Below are 25,393 nucleotides of genomic sequence, written 5' to 3' on the forward strand. Positions count from 1 at the left end.
CCGTAGAATGCGGGATCGTTGGAACAGACCTTATGTTTCTGAAATATTTGTTCAAAAACATCGATGTATTTTGGGTAATGTATTGTAAGCAACTATGTTTTAAAACATCGATGTTTCTTGTAGTCGATGTCGGATTCTTGTTTCAAAAACCACTTCTGACAGGCTGTAGAATGCGTGATTGTTGGAAGAGACCTTATGTTATTCAAATGTATGTTCAATAACATCGATGTATTTTGGGTAATGTATTGTAAGCAACGATATTTTAAAACATCGATGTTTTTTTATCGATGTCGCATCCCTAGTTCCCACGAAAACTCGCTCAAAATTTAAAATTTCAGTTCGAAAAAAAATCTATATGCTGGTTTAAACAGTATTTAAATTCTGAAATAATATTGTATCGTATCGTATATATATAATACTGATCGGAATCTAATTCAGTGGAGGATCTTTCGCAGTACGAGTCGGCGGGGACTTTTCGCCTCCAGTCCTCTCAATCTGCGGATTCCCTCAAGGCTCTGTCGTTGGTAGTGGTATTGGGATCTACGCCTCCAGCATGAGTTCGAATACAGCCCTCGACACATGCCAATAATGCTTCGGCCACCATCGTAGAAACACCGAAGAGGGCTGGTGGCACCTGGGTGAATTCTGGGAAGACGGATGTCCTTTCAGAAGGGCAAGAGAGGGCAAAATCCCCCCAACGGTTCAATATGGATGGCTAATGTCTAGAGATCTCGAACACCATCCTCTACATAAGGGTCTCTGCCTAACCCCTTATAATGCAACGTGGCAAATAAAGGGCACTATATATGTAGATATATATGAATGAATGGAATATGGTCCGGGTGCGGTAAAAAAAAAACTCAAATAGTAGATAATTATACTATTTTATTGAGCCAACGTTTCGCCCCACGTTACAGGGCTTCGTCAGGGCTAAAAAAGATACAAACACTATAGTTACAAAAAGGAAAAAAGAAAAAACATAAGTGTAAAATAACAGGGGTATAAAATGAAAAGTAAGGTATAATAAGAAAAATTGAAGGTTGTAAATAGTAAATGAAAAGGGTAATAGTAACAGATAGAATAGAAATATTAAAGAAAGATAGATAATATTTCTTATCTATCTGTTACTATTACTCTTTTCATTTACTATTCACAACCTTTAATTTTTCTTATTATATCTTACTTTTCATTTTATACCCCTGTTATTTTACACTTATGTTTTTTCTTTTTTATAACTATAATGTTTGTATCTTTTTTAGCCCTGACGAAGCCCTGCAACGTGGGGCGAAACGTTGGCTCAATAAAATAATATAATTATCTACTATTTGAGTTCTTTTTACCGCATCTGGACCATATTCCATTCATCTATACACCCGTCAATCAATAATCTTCCAGAATGTATATATATATATTGTACTTGTTTAATAAATTAAATTAGGAGGTAGTTAAAAAAATATAATACCAGTGCGATGGCAACAGGCAGTATTATAGCATTATTGAGCAGTAGTAATCTGTATATATTGTAAATAGTCATAGATTTAGGCCTTTTCAGTTCATAAACTCATACTAGTGTTGTACCAAATAAAACCCCATTACACAGGCTACATTTACAAAACTATATTTCAAAAAGGCGCTTTGGGAAAAAAATAGGGTAGTATCGATTAGTTTTCCGGCTCTCAGGATCGATGGATCAGGAGCTCAAAATCCTAAAAATAATTGTATCAAATGTGTTTGGTCTGTCCGTCTGTGCTTATATATCTACGAGCATGATATCTGATTCGTACAAACTAGGATAGGAAAAACTGCGTGCTTCATAATGATTTAGCAGCTTACGTAATAAGTGATTACGTAGCCACAGTGGATAATCTCGCTTCAGTTTTCGCTCCTGATCCATCGGTTCTGAGAGCCGGAAAATGTATCGATATTTGTATCTCGATATCAGACCTCCAGGTTTCTACCTAGAGTATCTTCTTTATTCCACCACTTCTGCATTCTGTGTTAATTATAAAACTGAAGTGATATTTTCCAGTGGGGCAACGAAACTTTTAACGCTTACTTATACGTAAGCTGTTTAAAGATAGTCATAATGAAGAACGCAGCTTTTCCTATTTTGTGGAATGAGCATAATATCGCATACATTTTGAAGGAATTAAAGAAAAGGAAATACATTTCATGCGAGAGTCCTTCATAACAACATTGGGAACAAGTTGCAGTAAACATTAGCTGCACTCATTAATTTAAATATGATGAGAATGCAGACAACAACAGTAATAATTACTTATGGTTATTAGTTGCCTAAAAATAAAATAACCTTTAAAAATATAACGCTCTCATTTTCAAGTAATATGTAAAAAACCGTAATGAATTTGTATAAAGGACAAGAAAGGTCAACTTTATCACACTTTTCTTTTCACCTTTCGGTCCGGTTGCGGTAAAAAAAACAAAATATAAATAGTCATAAAGCTATTAAATATGAGCCAACGTTTCGTCCCACGTTGCATGGCTTCAGCAGGGCTAAAAAAGATACAAACACTTAAATACTTGATACACAAAGAACTTGATGTGCCTACGGCCTATGAATTCTGGCACGGTTGGGAGTTGGAGCTGTGCACAAATTTCTCTGTTCCTGGCCCGCTGGAGTGGTGTTCCTCGTACTAATCGCCTTAGGAAGGAGTTCTGGAAACTCTGTAGGTTGGTTAGTGTCGTTTGTAGAGGTGTCTCATTAGTGAAGCACCATGGAGCAGCGTTGGACGAATAATGGCCTAATATATTTGTAGCTTCTGGCCCAGTGAAAGTTGTTGTGACGTCAGGAGATGGTAGAGCCTATGCGACTTCTGCCGGGCCAGCTTGAGGCTCCCCTTGGCATGACTGGAGAGGGTGAGGTGCCGGTCAAGAGTCACGCCGAGGTAGAGGATGGTGTTGGAGATATTCCGACCCTCGCCATCCACGACGAACCGCTGGGGTAGTCTGCTCTTCTTGCCCTTCTGAAAGGACATGACGATGGCATCCGTCTTGGCCGGGTTAACTCTGATGCCATCCTTCTTAAGAGCAGCTACGATGGTGGCAGAGGCGTGGTGTAGGGCCAGTTCAGCTCTCATGCTGGAGGCGTAGACTCCTATATCGTCTGCATAGGCTGCTACCATTGCATGCCGATGTTTGATGGTGACCACTGGCGCTGTGAAGAATACAAATAATAGAGGTCCAAACACAGACCCTTGAGGCACTCCGAGGTTGGTGGGGGCTGGGGGCGACAATCTCCACCAACCCAGACCACGAATGATCTAACGCGGAGGTAGTTCCTGACCAATCGACAAAGGGCGGCGGGAAACCTGACTCCTCCAGCCGGCGAAGTAGCAGCGGGTGAGATACGCTCTCAAAGCCCTGGCTACAGTCCAACGAGATAAAGGCAGTCACATATTATTCGCCGGTTTGCTCTGGTGGTATCACAGCAGCAGTGCTCAATGAGATTTATTTCCCCCTCCAAGATATTTATTTCTGATTTTATATGCTCTCTAGGCCCCGCCTAGTTTCCTAAAATTATTTGATTGGTCAAAACCTCTTCTCCTATTTCATAATTCCTACTACCCCCTCACCTCAAGCTGGACCGTCACCTTAAATTCTCCACCCACATCTACCAGAAAACTAAAACTGTAAGAAGGCGATCTTATAGAATCAACCACCTCCTCACATCACCAGCGCTCTCTCTGCGGCTTAAACTGCAGATATAGAAAAAGCATTTTAAGGCCGGCGCTCCTCTACGGGTCACCACTCTTCACCTACCTCTCCGAAGGCACGCAGCGACACCTCCAGTGTTTCCAGGACACCATGCTGCGGAGGATGGTCCGCACAACATCCTGGAAGAGGAAGAAGCACCCGGGACTGCATCAACTTCTAGAACTGCCCATAGTGCCAGAGTTCATTGGTCTGAGCCACGTCAAGTTCTTTGAATCCCTCCAATTTTTGACCAACCAAATCTTCCAGGTACTGACACCAGCACCTCCTAATTATTTTTATGAATAAAGGGGATTTGAAAAAAAAAATCAAAACACTCATTGAGCACTGCTGCTGTGATACCACCGGAGCAAACCGGCGAATAATATGTGACTGCCTTTATCTCGTTGGACTGTAGCCAGGGCTTTGAGAGCGTATCTCACCCGCTGCTACTTCGCCGGCTGGAGGAGTCAGGTTTCCCGCCGCCCTTTGTCGATTGGTCAGAAACTACCTCCGCGATAGATCATTCGTGGTCTGGGTTGGTGGAGATTTGTCGCCCCCAGCCCCCACCACCTGCGGAGTGCCTCAAGGGTCTGTGCTAGGACCTCTATTGTTTGTAGTCTTCACGGCGCCAGTGGTACAAATCAAACATCGGCACGCAATGGTAGTCTATGCCGACGATATAGGAGTCTACGCCTCCAGCATGAGGGCTGAACTGGCCCTCCACCACGCACAACCCGCCTCTGCCACCATCGTAGCTGCTCTTAAGAAGGATGGCATCAGGGTTAACCCAGCTAAGAGGGAATGGAGTTCCAGAGATATGCAGCCAGGGTAAAAAACGGTTTATCAAACGCAGCAGTTCGGTGAAGGGGAGGGTAGAAGTCAGATAAACGGGACCTGGTAGTACGGGATTGGACAGAGTATTTGAACTGCATGTTTTCTAGGATATAGGACAGGCGTTGAGTACTGATTGCTTGGAATAAAAAGGAAGCTAGGAAATACTAGCATCGGAAGGATAGATAGAGCCACTTCAGCTCGCTGTAATACTGGGTTATGTGCGTTTCTCTGATGATCCTGAAAATAAATCGTACTGCGCAATTCATAAGACTTTTAAGTTTAGACCCGAGAGTCCACCATATACCAGGCAGCCATAGTCAAAGTGGGGGAAAACAAGAGAGGAAACTAAGAGTTGACTGGTTTTAGGTGGGAAGAGATAACGGATTCTATTGAATTGCTTTAAGGTAGCTATGGTTCGTCGGGAAATTTGGGCAATGCGTGGTTTCCAGGATAATGTTTGATCATAAGTGATACCATGACTGGCGTATGGAAGGAGTTAGGAGTATTATTTAGGAAAAGGTTGGGGGTCCTGGGATAGATTCAAAGAGAGAGGGAGATCCAATTATGATAGCCTTTGTCTTTTCGGCATTTAACGGAAGTTTATTTTCTGTTACCCAAGTGCTTATACTATTGATGTTTTCTTGTAGTTTTATATCTGTGTATCTCTGACCTAATAGGGGTTTTTAAAGTCCCTTATTTATAGGCCTAGTGCACACAGTTGTGACCGAAAAGCGTTCTTATCTTATCTCCTTGGGGTGGTTTCGTACGATATTTTGGCATCGTTTATTTATTATTTTATCGACATTTCTCAGTATATATAAAAATTAATAATATGTTTTTATGAAATACAATAATATATAAATTTGAGAGCTTCGGTGAGGCTCGAGGTGTTGCTCTCTGGTGGATTGTTGTTGAACTTCTTGCTTCTTTCGCTACAAATGGCATTTGAGGCGTCATGAGGATAGAAGAAAAGGTGGGTTTGTAAGCCTTCTGCTTATAGGTGATACTAAAGGTTTCTACTATATGCTAATCTATATAATATATACTAAATCTATTATCTGCCCTTTACATTCAACTAATACTTACATTAATTAGTTTATTATTATTAATGTTTCTACTCGTATCATATAATTGACAAACCTTTGTAACTTTATTTATTTTGAATATTTTCTTTTTCTTCACCACATTATATTTATTGTATCCATTCTTTTAATTTTATTTCTTTTTTTTTTAGTAATTTATCCTTAAATAACAATACTTTTTGTAATAATTTGGCCCCCTTATTATTTATATCTTTTTCGCCCTGATGAATCCCTGCAAAGTGGGGCAAAACATTAGTTTATATGCTCATAGTTAATAGTTAATAATTGTATCCATTATTCTCTTACTAATACAATTGAAAAGAAAGCTAACCATATTGATAGTGATATGTTTTTTAACGCATTATATACTTTTAAACAAAATATTATAAATAAGTGTTGATTTTTTAATTACTCTGTAATATGTTTTTCTGTAATATGAACATTTAAAATTGACAGTTCCTGAGTTATTTAGTTTTTATGTATGTTCAAATTACATTCATGTATATTTTAATTTACTTTTATGTATGTTTAAATTATTTTTATGTTTTAAATGAAGTTAGTTATTTAATCAGGTAATCACAAGGGAGCTGGAGCGGGATTTACTCAAACTTCTTTCAACTGTCCCGTTGGAACTGAGGATTATGAAGGAGAAATGAAGGCTATTTACCTTGCGATGAATGCCACGAAAGGCAGAAAGGACACTTTAATCTTCAGCGATTCACAAGCAGCCATACAGAAATTATTAACACTAGGGATTGCGTAGTCACCCATTGAACAAAAGTTTAGGAACATGGCCTTATTGAGAAAAAGATGGTGGATAATAGCTCTGCACAAGATCAGGTTGGTATACACCGCAATGAACAAACTGACAAGTTAGCTGAGCTCGGTTGTAAAGAGAATCAATCTGTTCAGAATAGAACAGAAAAAGCGATCTTTCGGATTTACATAAACCGAAATTTTCTGCTCTTTTTTCAATTTGTATAAAGTCGGGGTCGGGGGTCTCATTTTCTGATGCCCCCCCTTGCCGAGGATACCGGAAGACCTGGAAGACGCTGCGACTGCAATGCCGCCCCAGCCTATGCACCATACAAGCTAGGATCTGACCTGCCCCTACCATTACGCCAGAGTCCAGGACATGCTGGCAGCCACCGATCGAGACAGCCCTATCTTCTGGCACCAGGCGAAGACACATGGTTTTCACCATTTCGCCCATCGCACACCTTGACGAGGAAAGCGACTAGAAGACATCACCGCAGCGGCGAAGACGTCACGCATCAGATAAGCAATACCCTAATATATGAGATCACCCCATGTTCTGTTATTCTCTTATATAATCTAAATAATTATGCAATTAACACACTAACACAATTTACCCCTCCAGAGAATTAATGTTTGGTCTTAGAAAATACATGGATGTTCATAATCAGAAAGATTTCACATTTCAACCACCCTCTTTGTTCCACACTACTTTAATTATAATTTTAAAATACAATCGGGGTACCTAAAGTACAGCACGGACAGGTCCCGATGTAAACACGATCATACATTCTTATTATAGGACAAACGCCAGACACGAAGTTCAAGCAGAAGGTAATTTGTAAGAGAACCTTCTGAATAAGGATGAACGAATCCCCGGCAATCTTAGCAGATCTGAAGGGTGACTTATTCCCGCCTAGTACATGATCTCCAAAACCACCTCCATCGGATAGGCATCGCAGACCGACATGCCCTCAATACAACATGAGTGACACAGATAGGCACTATATTTTACCGTGTATAGGCCTAAGAAATATACAAGATGTAAACCAACTCAAGACAAACAGCAAATATATTGGGCTGCAAGAGGGGAAATGGTTTGATAGCCTATTTTCTGTGGCGTAAGAAAAAAAAAATAATTTAATTTATCTGTGTTGAATTTTATTTTGTAATATTTTTTTCCGGAATATTATTTTATATTTTTAATTATGAGAGATAGTTGACCGTGGATGATGAATAATTTACACATAAAATGAATAATTTTACAAAATAGAATTAATAAAATGAAGTGATGAGAGAAGCGGGAAATAAAATGTATACATAGGTAATTGAAAAAGTGGGTAAAATAACATAATTAAGGAAATGAAATAAAAATAAAGTTATATAATGCAAAGAAGTATGAACATATTAGTTATTATTAATTTAAAATTTAAATATGAAAAGAAAATGAAAATTGAGAGGAAGAAAATTTATTTTATATTTTATTGTATTAAATTGTATTTATTTACAAAAATTAAAAGAAATGTTGACATAATCAAATGAATATTTAACAATAATAAGTACACATAAAAAAAAAGATAATGACAGGAAGGAACAAGTGGAATTAGGCTAATCCTTATAAATAATTAAATGAGATACAGTCCGATATGCAAGTCATTGAATGTAGTCTAAAAAAGGAACTATTAATTAAAAATTGAAGATATATATATAAATAATAAATTTTGTAAAATATTATAGTACAATTATATCAATTTCAGGACCAAAGGTATTATAAAATATAAACACTCTGGACAAATCCCTTAAAAGAAGGATTTAAGACATTAAGTAATCACGAAGAAATAATTGGCTGTTCTCAATTCATATATAAATTGTTATGCTAATTTAATTGTCAATAATACAAATATAAAAGTACATGTAAAGGTTGATAAGATCTAACTTCTTCTAATATAATAATTCATAGATTAGAATAGGTAATGCACGATTTGTCCGAAAATTGTCCAAAATATTGAAATTATGAAGTAGTAAGGGTTTCTTTCTTTGAAAATAAAATATATAAATACTTTTTTTTAATATTTTTACATTGTTACTTTTTATTTATTTTTTTATTAGTTTGTTCCAGTTTTTCTAGCATTTTTATTACTTATTTGTATCATCAATGTTTGCTCTATGATTTTGGTCGAGACTTTTATTTTATTTGAGTAAGCAAATTCTAGCAAGTGAGTTCCATTACTTTGATCTTTACATAAATCTGTACCTGGTGTAATCTCCGAGTTGGTCGTTGGCTCTATAGCTGGGCATGATGATGACGAATGAGCTGGCAGGTTCGGCACACTCGATGCTGCGAACGATTACTGCAGACAAGCTCCAACACCTCTGATAAAACCTGTTTTTGTTTGCCGAGCCTTCGAATGTTTTCCAAAACCCGTCCTTATCAGACAGTAATTCCTGATTAGATATCACTTTCTTGAGGAAGAAAGAATAAACAATCCTAATGTTCTAAATTTTTGTTTATAAATAAAATGAACTGAAGAATTCAGCTGATAACGGTGGGTAGATAGTCTATTATAACCCGCAGGTCCTTACGATGGAAGAGAAGGTATAGGAAGAAGAGATCTAGAGAAGTTAGAGAAATCAAAGGCAGTATACATTTTCAAAGATATAGCACCAGAACGCACTGATCCACTTTGTATATTGCTGACCTCTAATATATACATAAATATAATACCGTAACTGTAATATAATGTAAATATAATATATAAATAAAATAACGTAAACCGGTAATTCACACTGTGGTCCTCCAATTTGCCCCTAGTCAAGTCTCTGTGATACTAAATGCTATCAAGAGCAACTACGTTTAAGACACTAGCTTGCATTGGATCAGCAGATTCTATTGTAATCTTTATCAATTTAAATGATACATTTATGAATATTCCATTATCTTATATAGTTGTTAGATGTGTGAAATTAAAGTATGTACAAGGAATAGTTTTGTTTTTTTTCCTACCCCAAAGGAGGCATTTCTGCCATTTTATTTCGAACATCCCAGTATAGTTTAGCTTTGCTGAAGTAACTCCTGTCTGTAATCATGTTGCCGTTGCCGCACATGCAAATATGTGATCGCCAGTCATCTCACCAACTCCACACAGGACGCAGTCTGAAGATTCAGTCACTCCTATTCTCTTCATGTGGTGCCGCAAATAGTCATGTCCAGTAGCCAACCTGAAGCATGCCACTGACACCGCTCTTGGTAAAGTCAATGGAGAGCGCCTCTTAGGATCTATTAATGCCGCCCAGTTCTTGCCCCACATTCTCCTCTACTCCTTTCCTCTGCTCTTTCAGTGATATCGCTTCGACCCATTTCTTTCGCCATGTCCATGGTGATAGGAAGAAGGGGTTGTGATTGGCTAGTCCCTAACCGAGCAAGTCGATTCGCCTCCTCACTCCCAGGTATACCGCAATGGGCTGGGATCCACTGCATTACCAATACTTTAAATATTTCTCTTTTACATTCTATGGATTTCCGGCACGTGAGAATTATAGCATTAGTTGAGGGATGTCCAGACGCTATTGCCAGCAGTGCTGCCCTAAAATCCGACAGCAGAACTATCTTCTTTGCGCAGGCGTGAGTAATCTTTTATAAAGCTAAAGTAATTGCAGCTCTCCATCAAAATTGGTAGCGTTTGCTCCTGCAGGTGCTGACAGTTGGAACAGGCTACTATACAGGCGACACCTGCACTCGCATTTTTATTTGCCTGTGTAGTTGACCCGTCGGTGTATATATGGATCCATTCTGGCTCAGGGTAGCCCTCGGCTATAGTGGCCAATGCCACAGTCCTTGGTTCTTCCGCTGGGGTCATGGATTGGTTGAAGGGCATTATTAGATCCAGCACTATAGCATATGGACACGTCCAAACGCTTTGTTTAGTCAAGTCAGGCAGAGGCTCTCTTATCTCAAAGTTCAGGCCTAGGCTTGTGATAATGGATTTCGTTGCCTCAATAAATGTTAGCTGCGTTTTTAGTCGCCTAGTATTACCAAGAGTGCTGGCGCAATAATCACTACCATTCCTAAGCACGCGCTTGTAAAGGATGACGACATTCATTTTTCGCCTATCTTTTAGGGACTCGATCTCTGCCTGCAATTGCATGGCTAGAATCGGTGTCGATTTAGCCGCACCGGTAATAATCCTCAATGCCTTATTTTGAACAATATCAAGACGTCTCAGCACTGAATCGGTAGCTGTAACCATAATCCCAGAGCCATATTCCAGGACTGGTCTAATATATGACCTATATGCATGTCTTAAAACCTCAGCGGTTGCTCCCTATTTTATGGCTGTGATTCGTTTCATAAGTCGCAGTCTTGATTATCCTTTATCTGCAGCATGCCCACATTGCTTAGGCCAGGTTAACTTATCATCCAGGATTAGTCCTAGATATTTCGTTTCATGAGTCCTGCTAATAGCCTAATTATCAAGATTCACTCGGAGCTTGTGGTGCTTTGTAGAAAGGGTAAATAGTTGGTATATTGTCTTTTGCGTATTGATGATCATTTCGTTTTCTTCTGCTCAGCTCTTCAGAATCTTTAAGGTATGATTGGCCCACTTTTCAAGAGCACCGATCCTTCCTTCATTCCTGTAAAAGGAATAGTATAAATATTAATACTATATAATAGTATATATATTAAGCACCGAGCATTCCATCATTCCTGTACAAGGAATAGTATGAATATTAATATATGGAATTTAATAGTAGTCCCTGTGTCTGCTGGTAGGTTGCATCATGCCAGGCCATAGCAGTTTTGGAGGCTGTAGCAGTTATAGTATTGACCAATAGGTAGTGGTTTTGCTACAGTAGTAACCTTTTATTTAGTTATGTTTTTAGAAATATTATTATTTATTTTTTTGGGACTGCGACATATCCAGAATATCCCCCTGCTGGTCTTACTGGTGTACACTAATAGTAGAAACTTCCCTTGTTCCCTTGCAATGACAATATTGACAATGGATTAGAACCATTATAGTGATTGGTAATACAGATCAGATATATCAGGTAAATCAGATATGAAAAGTTTGATGTAATTAATAAAGAAATTAAATAGTTTTTCAAAACTGAGTTAGTTAATTTAAAAAAATAAATAAATATGAAATTTAGATTATATCTTGGCTCAGAAAGTATAGTGGTACAACTGTAAGCTTGGTAGTGTTGGCTTCATTGTGTTAAGGGTTCAAAAATAAAGTCAATTTCACAAAATTGTTCAACTGTGCCATTATACTCCAGGAGCAACGATAGTATAAATTAATGAATCTTAATAGTAATTGGACTATAAAAGATTTAATAATTATAATGATTAGCTATTTAGTAAAAATTATATTTTGGTAATAAATTAACTTAAGGAAATATGTAATAATGAAAAAGAGAAAATACTTGAAAATCGCTAATAATGGATGTTAGACACTTAAAGGTTTATTATAATACTTTCTGAATTTAATCATGTACGAAATGAACAAACTATATTTACACTATATCCAGTCATATTATATACAAATTGATTTGTTTTGACACAAATGATAAATTATCTACTAAGGAGGTTGAAATAGTGTCCTCTCTTCTTCATCAACTCTTCATGGTTCCCTTCTTCAATCACTGCTCCAGACTGAAGAACTACTATCTTATCTGCTTTACGGATTGTCGATAGTCGGTGAGTTATAACGATATTTGTCCTACCAATCAAAGCATTCTCCAAAGCTTCCTGTACAATCTGTAAAATTGAAGGATCAAATAGGAGATCAGAAACATCTTAGTTAAATACAAATTGTGATAGCTGAAATATATATAGATATATAGGGTTCTCATAGTTACATTCTCTTATACCTTCTCATTCTCTGTATCTAGTGAAGAAGTAACTTCGTCTAATAATAATATTTTTGGATTCCTGAGTACAGCTCTAGCAATTGCAATTCTCTGTTTCTGCCCTCCTGATAATTTTGAACCCCTTTCTCCAACCGAAGTGTCATATGCCTAAAACATTCATTTATATATATATAAAGACAAGATAATATTTTAAGACGCTCTTTAGCATTCATTTATAGCATAAGATTTATCCAACTGTCAGTAGCTAATTTAACACTTTCAGCCAGTGTCATCAGTCCCAATATCATTCTTCTAAAAAATACTTATAAATCTTATCATTTGTGTTGATATTTTAATGAGAAATAATAAACTTACTAAACAATAAAGGAAAAAATGAATTTCCAGTCTTTCTGAAATGGTTTGTCTGAATATACTTTTTTCTTTCTCCTTCTTAGTTGATTAATTTAAAGAATTATAATTTATTATATTAGTAAGCTCTATACTAAGTATTGTTTTATTAAGAGTACTTGTAATTTTGGGTCCATTTTCATTAAAAGTACTAAAACTAATGCTGGTCAAAAGTTTTGTATTACACCATTTTCAACTTTTTATATTAACAAATTAGTAAAAAATTTATCATACCTGAGGAAGCTTCATTATGAAGTTATGAATATTAGCTATTTTTGCAGCTTCCATGATCTTGTCCATTGTAACCTCTTCTTCTAAACCATAAAGGATATTTTCTTTTATTGTCATATCGAATAAAACTGGCTCTTGCGAAACGAGACCCATTTGACTTCTCAAATATCGAACATTTATATTATCGATGTCATTACCATCAATAAACTGAAAAATTAAGTATTAAAATATTTAGGAAAAAGTTATATTTCCATTTATGAGGCATTATATGACTTTTTACTCAAATACAAGGGTATATCAGTAACCCAAATGACTTTTATGTACTCATTTCAATGTTATGATTGATAGAGGTATGCTTTCAGGAATGATCTAGTGTTTTCTGTGAAATGTAACCTATTTTTTTTCCACCCACCATACAGTTTTCTGATTGCTAGTTAAACCTCCATTTGTATTATTTTCCTGAAAAATATCTTCATATCCACAATCCCCATTTCATTTCTTTTGTAAATTGAACTCATCCATGTTTCTTTCTACAATCGTAATGTTTGGCAGTCAAATTCAATTGATTATTCAATAAAATTTAATTTGACTAAAAATTATTGTTATTATTAAGAGTAGAAAGACAAAGTATCTGGCATATATTTCCAATGATTGTACATTAGATGTATTGAATCTACCCACAAATAAATCATACAATATACAAATCAAATTATTCCCTGATACCCTTTTAGTCAATTTTATCTTATCGTTTAGAGAGATTTCACTGATACAGCATTCTCAAAAGAACATTATTAGTGATAATAATTATTGAAAGTGATATAAGCATGTATATACACTGCAATGGTAAAACAAGTAAATATTTTAAAGCAAACTTACAATTTTTCCGTCATTAGGCAGATAAAACCTCTCTAGAAGTGAGATGATAGTTGTTTTACCACACCCAGAATCTCCTACAAGAGCTATTGTCTTTCCTGCTTCAATCTTAAGATTCAGTTTATTGAGAACTTGCACTTTTTCTCTGGTTGGATAGGAGAACATCACATCTTGGAAGACAATATTTCCATTAATTTCCTGAAATTTATATAAATTTAAAATATTCACTGAAAAGTGATATATGTTTGGATAAGTTGGACTAGATCAACCTTACTAGTTTAGCTCTTTGATCTGCCAATGTATCAAGAGATGTTTTAGCATTAGCGATTCTGTAGAGTTGCTTCATCGCCTGCCTGGCTGCAGGATACTGACTTGTTAAGATCAAGGCAGGTCCAGCTAACATAGATGCCAAAGTTAGAGTATTCATTGCACTAGAATAAAAAGAAAATGTCATTTTCATGTATTATCATGAATACACATTAATATATAAAACAACAGGCAAGCAACCCAACCTATTTCTTCTATAATGTTTTCAATTAATTAAAAAATGTAGACAATATAAGAAGCTTAATGGGACATGACAACCTGTTCTAAAATAATTTTAATTTTGTGATGAACATCAGATAGCCACATAAACAAAAAACCAGTCCTGCAGAAGTGTAGTCCAAAAGTTAACTAAAATTTCATACAGTACATACTTCACACAGTTGATATATATATGAATATAAAGCAAAGAGAGGAAAACCACTTTGTTGTAAAAATAAGAGACAAAACAGAACAATATGTATGACTGGGGAAATTGAAAATCATAGAGAAAAAAAACCCTGGAAATTTTACTATATGTCAACCTAATCAGGTACAGTTCACTAAGATGGATAATTAGCATGAAAAAGAAAGCAAAATCCTAACCCATAAATGCTTTTATCATATAGAAAAACCATTTCTCCTGTATTCTCTAGGGAGAATAGATAATACATTAAATGAATCACTTGAAATATTGATCTTAAACAAATAAACCACTAGCAAATTAAATAAAAATTAAAACACGATGACTGTGCATGAGACTTTTTCTCATATTTCTTATTTAGAGCTCTTTAACGTATTTTTTAAAATATAAAATTTTGATTTAGATTAGGTTAGTTTAAGCATAACAAAAAACAGTATAAAAAAAATGTATTTTTATACAAGAGCAAACTAGTTTTAAAAAATTAAAAAAACAAACATAATTATAAAATAGTAATAATCATAAAATAATAATTTGAGATAGACAAAGTTATAAAAAAGAGTCAAAATACAGATATATCATATTATAAGAACATAACACTAATCTTAAAAAAAAAATGCTCAGTCTGAAGAAATCTCTTGTGCACAACTGGTGCAAGTGAACACTGATGACTAGGACATATCGGTCTTTTACACTGGTGGCAATAATTTTTTGTTTTTTTATTCACACTTCCGGGTCAAAATCCCTCATTAATAGTGGGTGTGGTGCAGAGATGAAGTGAAAACATAAAAAGACAAATTTTGTTATACGGACCACCCTAATATACACTTATAGTATCGAAATAAATACAATTCATACTAAATAATATATACCTAATGAAGTTCCTGCCTCTGCAAACCTACTTTTCCCTAGTTCTGCAAACATATTCTATTTTTCTATTCTACATCATCAATTTTCCCTTTATATTTATTTAAATATAATTAAATAAAAAATTTCACTTTTTTAACCTATCATGATTGGTATGATTATTGTTTACTATTTTTCTTTTGATGACAACCAATGAACAGGATTTGAGAGTATTATATAGGATTTCTAACACCTCATATTTCACTTGTTCCAACTTAGCCAACAATGAAAGTTCTGTAATAGCCTAAATGAATTCAGGTATTTTTTATTAGAATATTTACTAATTAGTTTTACTGTAATTGTTTGTTTATTATTATCTTTTAGAGAATCTAAATCTACGACTATTTCTTGTTCTAGACAGTGAACTATTTCTAGCACTTATAATTGGCCTGTTAAAATGTTTATGATTTAAAAAATATGTATATTTGCATATTCTACTTAATCAATGAATCTGAACTAGAACATTTATCATACTTTAATTTCCAGGGAAATTTGAAATTTGTGGTTATCGTTTTTACACTATAAATCTCACACTAAGCACCTGAATTATAGTCTGCATTAGAAAATGAATGATGAACAACAGAAACGGGAATGTTTGAAGGAAGCTGATTTAAGTCACCAGGACTTCACACCAAGAGGTAACAAAGGACTAATAATAATGAAGGCCTAACAAACCTGAAGGTTACCACCAATCGCTATCTAAATACATCCTTAAAGGATTAATAACAATATTAAATAATTGAAGGAAAAGATTTTTATCAAAATAATTATTCATGTTTATTCTTACCCAATAAGTGATGTTCCTTGAATATTACCGCTTGCAATAACATTGGCCCCATAAATAAGTGTTGTTCCCAACAATAAACGTATGATTGTTTTAGAGAATCCATAAACAACTGCATACCAAGCAATGCTGACCATAGCTTCCCTATATAAAATTTCTTAAATAGTTTAGAATTCTCAACATTAAAAAAAAAAAAATAACAATAAAATACCGTACTTCTTTGAATTAACAAGCATATCCTGATATTGGTTTATTACATAATTTTGACAGTTAAGAATTTGGATTGTTTTGACATTTTGAACATATTCGGAAGCAACCTAAGAGAAAGATAAGTTTCAATAAGTTTCTGGTTTTTATAAGTATTTCACCATCTTAAATTTTTAATTCTTACTTTCGTCGACTTGGTCATGAGGGAAGCAGACCGAGCATCTGCTTCTCTTGATTTCATTCTCAAACAGTTTATGATAAAGAAAATCATGAAAATAGGTAAATTTATTAGTGTTACACTTGAACTGACAAAGAATGAATATCCGACAGAAAATAATAATGAAAGTATGAAGATAACAACTTGAGCTGCTCTATCTCCAGTCACCTGTAAAATTATTTTAATATTAATGAGATAAATTATAAACTTTTCCTTTTATAAATAATAGTAGTGTTATGAGTTTTGTTGATATTATGAGTCGTTATGATAATAATAGTTATGAGTTTAATCTTTGACAGCCAGCAGCCCAAGCAGGAAGGAACACTACCACGGTGTATGGGGAAGGGTGTTGTGATGAATGGACCATTTGCCAGTGTTTTGAAAAACTTTTGACTGGTGTCACAGATTTGGATAAGTAATCCAGAGGAAAACCTCTATCAGCAATTGATGATGATGAAATTAGGCTTAATTTGGAAGAAAACTACTAGCAAATAGTTCATCACAGCTAAATACAAGTGTATTGACTGTTTCTTGGCTTTTAAAGACTATTGGTAAAGTAAAAATGTAGATTTACGGCTGCTGCATGATCTTAATGAGTGGCAGCAGCTGAAGTATTATGAGATATACATTTCACTGCTTACTAGGGAAAAAAAATGAACCTTTTCTCGAAATGATAATCAAATGTTATGAAAAGTTGATTACATATGACAACAGGTGTCAGTCAGGTCAGTGGTTAAATATCGACAAAAGACCAGGACATGAGTCAAAACCAAATTTGCATCAAAAAAACTTATTGGTTTCTGTTTGGTGGTTAATGACAGGACTAATTTATTTCTCCTTCTTACCCAAAGGTGAAACAATCACATTCACATTGTACTACTGTAATATTGACGTAATGCATCAAGAACTAATAAAAAAAAAATTCGCATTGATTAATCGGAAGGGATCTATACTCTTGCAAGACAACACCAGAAATCATGTTTAATGACAGACTGTGAAGAAACTAAGTGAGGTGTATTGCGAAGTCCTTCCAAACCCATTTTATTCACCAGACTTATCTTCAACAGATTTCCATCTGTTCAGAAATTTGGACAACTTTCTTAAAAAAAATTTTTTTTGAAAATGATTTTCAGGTCAAAATGCATTTTCTGACTTAATTTCTTCATAAAACTCTGAATTTTTCAGTTCTGGGATTGAAAAGTTGACAACACGCTGAGGAAAATGTTTAGAAAATTAGGGTAAATATTTTGAAAAAAATTCTTTTCAATTCATAAAGTTGTTTAACTAAATAACATTTTCTGTTAAAACTGGCAATTCACATGAAACAACACAATAATTAATACTGTATAAGAATATAATGTGGAGTTAATTTATTGTTGTGAATTTCTTAAACATGAATAACAATATATTTTGGTTCATTTAAAGGGCTTTATTGGATTTAACTAATCCGATTTTTACCATCATTTTGAATTTATATAAAGTCGGGGTCGGAGGTCTCATTTTCTGATACCCCCTTGCCGCAGACACCCGAAAACCCCGTAGGCGCCACGACTGCAATGCCGCCCCAGCCTATGCACCATGCAAGCTAGGACCTGGCCTACCCCTACCATCACGGCTGAGTTCAGGACATGCTGGCCAGCCTCTGAGGGAGAAGCAACCATTTTTTCTGACACCAGGCGAAGATACATGGTTTTCACCTAGACGAGGGAAGCGGCTAGGATACGTCACCTCGGCGGTGAAGACGTAACCAGATATTATATAAGCCATGAGACCACCCAAATTTGTTCCTATATTATATTATCATAGATAAAGATTTCTGGACTAACACAATAACCCAGTTTGCCCCTCCAGGGAATTAACTTTATAAATAAAAGGAAAATATATGCATGCTAATGACCAGAAAGTCTCACAAATTTTCAGCCCCCTGTTCCGCATTAATAATTTTAATTATCTTCTTAAAATACACTCAGGACCCCTGCAGTATAGTACGAGCAGGTCCCGATGTAAACAGGCTTTTTTTCATATGTAAAAGAACCCAGCAGACATAAGATACAGATGTCAGAAATAAATTCATATATAATGAGAAAAAATGTTTTTGTAGTCAGTTTGTACATATTCAACCAGGTATAAATCAGAATTGGTCAGAGATACTACTCAGACAATTATATAATCTGATTTATATTTACATTGTTTAATTAGATTTGACAGATGAATTTAATTTTTTTTTTTTGGCTAACTTAAGAAAAATTTATTTATAGATAAGTGATTATGTGTTATTTTTAATGGTTCAGTTATTTACCAATCAGGTGAATGAGCAGTATCCTCTCTTGATCTTTCGGAAGTTAAATTTGTCCGAAGAAAAAAAAAAAATGGAGTATGATAACAGACAAATTAATTTCTAAAAGATTTTCTTTAAAACCAGGCCAGAGATTATTGTAATGCTAAAAGTTTTAAATCAACATTAATTTAGTAATGCTTAGACTCTTATTTTGAGATCTTCCAATAACAATCTATTTTTTTTTTGTTTATATTTTTGGTTTCACTCTCTTTTTAAAAATACCACTAATAATAGTATGAGGCATGTCAAGAAAGTACGAGTACTTAATTTATTGTATTTAAAAAAAAAAGTTATTTAAAATAAATAATAAACTCACCCCCTTTGTCAACATTTCCTTCAGTTTGTTTTTGTTTAAAACAAGTTTTATTTTTTAATGCTTTTATAATTAGATTATAAGAACTTAAAAACATTATACATTCTAAATACTTTACATTTTACAAGATTAGTTATGGGTTGTTTATGGGTGGAACTTGAATAAAAACTATTGATTGATTTTAAAATGAACTCTTAAAATTATTCAGTTCTAAAATAGAATACTAATATTTTTTTCCTGAATACTTACTGATTCGATGAGCTGTGGGCTATTGGTCAGTACCTCAAGGCATTCATTAGGAGAGTTTCCACTCATGTCAAACCAACTTATATCCATAGAAACTATCTTATTAAAAGCTTTCTTCTCTAGTTTTTTCAACCATAATTGTGTTGCGATTGTTGACATAATGCCCTTAAAAGTAGTTTTTCATATGAAAACATTATCCATAAATTATTTATAGTTTAAATATTAATTTCATAAGTACAATGTATGAGAATACAGGATTTATGGATCTATTGTTGGAGCATTCGTCCTGACTTACTTTCTTGTTTGTGGGAATTATTATACATATTATGTTCCCATTCTTTATAAATCTTCTTCTTATACCAGGCATTCTGAAATATTATTTGAAGTGATCTCACAATACCCATCCTCCCATAATTCACGAAATTTCCAACTATATTACCATTTCCCCACCTCCAACTTTTCAATAGCTCTCTCAATTTCGTCTTCCTTGTTGTAAAATATTGGTATTATTATTTGATTTGTAAATATTTTTGTAAATAAAACAGTAAATGGCGACATGGCTCTCTGGCATGGAACCTTTGTTTAGTTCAGTCGATTGTTGGAGTCTGTTCAAAAACATACTCTTTTGTTTTTCTTTATAAAACCCTCCCTAAATCCACAACATTCCTCCATCACCTCATTGAACTCATCCTCATTCTGATTATTTTCAATAACTATATTTTCATTTCTGAACTACTTTTATGGTGTCTCCTCCACACATCCAAAATACATTTATCTTCACAGACCATTTTTCCTTGGTTATTCTTAATATTTCTTATTTTTTTGCTTTTTCAGCCTCTTAATGTTTTAATTTTTTTTCAAAATAATTTTATATTTTCACCATAATCCTGGTTTAATTATTTTCCAAATTCTTTCTAAGACTTCTTTTTTTTACTGTCTTTACCACTTCTTCTGTTCCATTTCTTTCCAAAACATAGGCTTACCATTTTTCTGGGGTTTTGTCATGCCAGTAATTCTTCCATATTAATTTCTTCTTACTAACTAGTACTTTTAATTCTTCATCTCACTATGAGGTCTGCCTTTTGTAGATATCCGCTTCACTCCGCAGACTAGTGCAGCTGACTCCTGAATAACATCCTTGATACTCTTTCAAACATCATCTAGGCTACCATCCACTTTCAATTCCTACAGTTTTTCTCTTAGTTTGTGTTCATATTGCAGTCTTATCTGAGGGTCTTGTAGCTTTTTCACCTCGATTCTATCATATGCTCTCGGCTTACTTAATTTACACAAGTAATTTTAATTCACAGTATTCTTAGTCTGCAGATTTACTTATATTTTGTAAATAAAGGCCAAGGTTGAGAAATCGAAAAATTGTGACTGCAACTGAAACGTGGAATATGTAAAATTCTATAAAAAAAAAAAAAAAAAAGCCATGTTTTAATTTCTCTATTCTTTATTAATACTCTCCAGATAGTAATTAGAGCAAACCAAACTAAAAGGAGCTTTACTAAAATAAATTAAAGCAAAAGGGAGTTTAATAAAGATATATGTATATCATTATTTCCCCTTTCTTTCGGAATTAGTTCAGAAATGATTTTCTAACCTATAAGCATTCTTGACAATTAATAGATTTCAGTCGTCCAATATGAGATCTGGGAGCTAAATTACAAAGTGTATTTATTTTGTGGAAATGACTAGCTATACTTACAGACAAAATCACTGAGAAAAACATAAAGACGCCCAGTCCAAAAAGATAACTGACATTGATGAAGGCTATCCCACTCAGTTCATCTTTAGTGTATGTGAAAGACTAAAACAAAACCATATATAAAATCTATACTAAAAATTAAACAGCCTAATTAAGATTAAAACAATTACCTGGCAAAACAGACTGAATATGTAGTGAAAAATAGGAAGAAACATTGATGTAGTTGTGGTGAAAAAAATAGCCAAGAACCAGACAACCATCATTTTGAGGTTTTTTACGCACAGACCCACTATTTTTTCATCCTGTGGAAAATGAGTAGAGGGAAAAAAAATAATTTTATGTTCACTAATGTGATATCTTGATGAAAAAAAAAAAAATGTTACTTCCAAATTGTCGTCAGCAAATGGTATGGCTTCTTCAATTAATTCCTCTTTAGGAGCACTTTCTTGACTAAATAAGGAAAATAATAATATTAATAATAATACATGAGTGAAAATCCTAAAATTTAAATTTAATTTCATAATCCTCGCCAAGGTCATATATAACTTTTTTCCCATTTTTTTCCACTCAGGGTCATATCTGTATATGTATACATTTGAATGGAAAACCTTAATAAAAAAAAATATATAATCATTCATGCCAGTGATAATTTTTTTTTTCTAAAAACTTAGTAGAATTTTTGAGCATAATTAATCATCACCATTAAACAGTATTTCAAACTCCCCAAGTTTACTTTATTCTACTAATTTAATTTTACATTTAAATCTAAATAAATATTAAAAATTGGTTTTTAATAAGACTTATCACTAATCCTGGAACTGTTGATAATTTTTATATTCTCAATATTGTTCAAAATAGAGCTTCTTTTAAGGTAATACTCAATTAATGCGATAACTTTTTTTATTTTACATTCAGAAACAACTGTTTACACCTTTGGAGAAAACAAGTAAATGTTTTCTTACTTCAGTATAAGAACTTTGTCATTTTCCTCAAGTTTTTGAATCTTAGCTAAGGAATAGTAATATCCTCTAAGTTCCATTAGTTCACTGTGTGTGCCTTTTTCCATGACACGTCCTTCCTAAACAGAATTCCATCATTAATATTTTATCATCACATCTTAATTTTAAAAACTGGAGCTATAAATTACTTTAATAGCATATATAACATCAGCCTTCCTCACTGTAGACATTCTGTGAGCAATGATCAAGGTTGTCCTATCACGCATGGCATTATCGAGGGCTTCTTGTACAATGCCTTCTGAATGAAAATCTAGTGCAGAAGTGGCTTCATCAAGAAGAAGCAGTTTTGGCTTTCTGACGATTGCCCTTGCAATGGCAATCCTCTGTTTCTGACCTCCAGACAGTTTTACACCTCTTTCTCCAACAATTGAACCATAACCCTATGCATAAAAATATTGTTATGTTTTGTATATGTATTAAATTAAAGTGATATATAATATAATTTTGATCACCAATCCAGACAAGGAGGCAATCTCAAATAAATAAAATTGATAATGCAAATTTAGATAATTTATTTTCAAAACTAAAAAGTTTCTAATATGGAACAATTTAGTTTGTATTAAAAAAATGGATGTTTCTTAAACTAAGGCCTAACCTCAAATATAGAAATATTATACATATATTATATTATTAATTAATTATGAGAGATAGTTGACTGTGGATGATGAACGAGGAGAAGATGGTTGGGTGTGCGGTCAATGATAAACACAAAAAAATTGGATTAACCTATTTTTAATGTGCCAACGTTTTGGCTAGAGTTTCTAGCCTTCTTCAGGGCTAAAAACAGAACAAGATATAAACCACAGTAAGTATAGAAAAATAAAAAAATAAAAAAGGAAGTATAAACAGAATAATTTTACACATAAAATGAATAATTTTACAATATAGAATTAATAAAATGAAGTAATGAGAGAAGTGGGAAATAAAATGTATACATAGGTAATTGAAAAAGTGGGTAAAATAACATAATTAAGAAAATGAAATAAAAATGAAGTTATATAATGCAAAGAAGTATGAACATATTAGTATTATTAATTTAAAAATTGAAATATGAAAAGAAAATGAAGAGGGTGAAAATAAAAAATAAAAAGTAGAAAAATTTAGAGGAAGAAAGCGTGTGAGAGGTTGATGACAAATGGTTATAGGAAGAGTTAAAAATATATACGAACCAACGAATTACCGAATAATGAAGTACTGGAAGATGACAGTGTCATGGTTATTTAACAACAGTTAAATAAACATGACACTGAACACTAAATAACCATTTTAATATATTATATTAAATTGTTAGAAAAAATATACAAAACAGTAGTAACAATACTTAATGCAAAAGGTACATTCTTCATCAGTCAATGGTCAAATAAATAACAAGCAATGAATTTCTACTGCTTAAAACATCTATCTTCTAACTATTGTTCACTCTAAAATATACTGAACCAAAATTACCATGAATAGTAACATTTAATACTTCCTTTAGCTGAGGTACAGTGAGTGTTACAATTTTCACCTTTCACTAGCTGTACATACCTAAAGGTATACATACAAGACATCACCTGAAGTGCTTATAGCAAAAGTGGAACTGACCTAACTTTTCTAGAAACCTCAGATATTTGCATGATTCTCCAAATCATCAAATCCATCATCTGTGGATTATAGATCAACTTTATTGAACCGAATCTTACATTGTTAATGTAAGATTTTTTTTTTTTAGCTATTGATTATGGGGGAGGGAGTATAGTCTCATACAAAAGAAACCCCTAACTATATAAATAAAACAAAAATAAGATAAAATAAATAGATTAAAATAATAATTTTTAATAAAAGATTAAAGTAAAGTTAATAACAAAAACAATGACAATTATGGATTTAACAAAGTAAAAATTGACTTCTAATGAAAAAAAAGGAAAGTGAATTTAAGAATAAGATGAAGAGAAAAAAAGGAAGTAAGATAAAATAAAATTTTATTTATTTAAGAATATATATATAAGAATATTTATTTACTAAATGCATTTTAACACCTACAATATTCTTTTTATAGAATAACCTTTTCTTGTTTATATTATTTCTATGAATATATATATAAGAATATTTATTTACTAAATGCATTTTAACACCTACAATATTCTTTTTATAGAATAACCTTTTCTTGTTTATATTATTTCTATGAATATATATATAAGAATATTCCTCTTGTTCTATCAAATAAATGAACAACAAATGTTTCAATCATTTACAGTTGCAACTATCTCCCAAAAAAAAACCTTTGTTGTAAAAATTTCACAGCCATCTACTAAATCTTGTTGGCACTGTATTTCATTTACCCTTAACAATTTAATTTTAAAAACTTAAATATAAATATTTCAATTTCAGACTTCTTAAATTAATGTCAAGTAAATTTAGTAATATTTATTTACTAAATGCATTTTAACACCTACAATATTCTTTTTATAGAATAACCTTTTCTTGTTTATAGTATTTCTATGAATATAAAAATATCTCTACAATATATTATGTCTATATACCAAAATTCCAATTATTTTTATTTTTGCAGTTACATTTCAGCACTGATTCTATCATTAATAATTATTATTGGTATGCTATAATTTTAATATCACACTTACTAAAGATAATTTCTCTATAAAATTGTGAGCATAAGATATTTTTGCCGCTTCAATAATTTCATCCAATGTTGCGGTAATATTCCCGTATCTGATGTTCTCTTCTATTGAAGTATCAAAGAGCGTGGGTTCCTGTCCCACGACACCAATTTGATTTCTCAGCCAACTGACATTGAGTTTCTTTATATCCACTCCTCCAATCAAAATCTGACCAAAAAGTGACTATTTAGTTTTTGCAAAATGTTTATATATAAATTGTTATAATCAAAAATTACTTAAATAAAATGAAAGGAATTTTTATAGTTTTAACTTTAAAGTTTTGAAGATGGCAAGGTTAAATAAAAAGAGTAAATATCTAATAAATCTGAGAATTTTAATTTTTAATTATATATAATATTGTAGACTCTAAATCTCAGGGCGGATTTCTCGGCAATCAGAACAAAACTTTTTTACCAATAAAACCTAATTAAATTAATGTCTACTTTTACAAATGTATTTAATTTTAGATAGACCGAAACTAACCAATTTATACAATCTTCTATGATGACAGATGGTTTTCTTT

At 33.2% G+C, this 25,393-nt stretch overlaps 2 protein-coding genes across 5 annotated transcripts in view; both read right to left on the reverse strand.

The window, feature by feature from the left end:
• Positions 1-9,970: 9,970 nt before the first annotated feature.
• LOC106684009 (uncharacterized) lies at positions 9,971-10,633 on the reverse strand. The gene has a single exon (XM_014425825.1). It carries the CDS (start codon positions 10,631-10,633, stop codon positions 9,971-9,973), a length of 663 nt encoding a protein of 220 aa, XP_014281311.1.
• Positions 10,634-11,826: 1,193 nt separating this feature from the next.
• The window catches only part of LOC106684014 (phosphatidylcholine translocator ABCB4), a 67,136-nt gene continuing 53,569 nt past the window's right edge, over positions 11,827-25,393 (reverse strand). For all 4 annotated transcript variants that reach the window (XM_014425834.3, XM_067050264.1, XM_067050265.1 and 1 more), the window contains 15 exons: positions 24,835-25,038; positions 22,342-22,593; positions 22,157-22,272; positions 21,578-21,644; positions 21,365-21,496; positions 21,195-21,296; positions 19,487-19,648; positions 16,554-16,754; positions 16,379-16,479; positions 16,166-16,306; positions 14,023-14,179; positions 13,752-13,946; positions 12,879-13,082; positions 12,258-12,404; positions 11,827-12,144 (listed from right to left, as the gene is read on the reverse strand). In XM_014425834.3, the coding sequence (XP_014281320.1) occupies positions 11,959-12,144; positions 12,258-12,404; positions 12,879-13,082; positions 13,752-13,946; positions 14,023-14,179; positions 16,166-16,306; positions 16,379-16,479; positions 16,554-16,754; positions 19,487-19,648; positions 21,195-21,296; positions 21,365-21,496; positions 21,578-21,644; positions 22,157-22,272; positions 22,342-22,593; positions 24,835-25,038 (2,367 nt within the window). In that variant the 3' untranslated portion in view covers positions 11,827-11,958. The remainder of the gene's footprint in view (positions 12,145-12,257; positions 12,405-12,878; positions 13,083-13,751; positions 13,947-14,022; positions 14,180-16,165; positions 16,307-16,378; positions 16,480-16,553; positions 16,755-19,486; positions 19,649-21,194; positions 21,297-21,364; positions 21,497-21,577; positions 21,645-22,156; positions 22,273-22,341; positions 22,594-24,834; positions 25,039-25,393) is intronic.

Source organism: Halyomorpha halys, unplaced genomic scaffold, assembly GCF_000696795.3.
Source record: "Halyomorpha halys isolate HHAL.00 unplaced genomic scaffold, Hhal_1.1 Scaffold534.1, whole genome shotgun sequence".
In the NCBI taxonomy this organism is placed as follows: domain Eukaryota; kingdom Metazoa; phylum Arthropoda; class Insecta; order Hemiptera; family Pentatomidae; genus Halyomorpha; species Halyomorpha halys.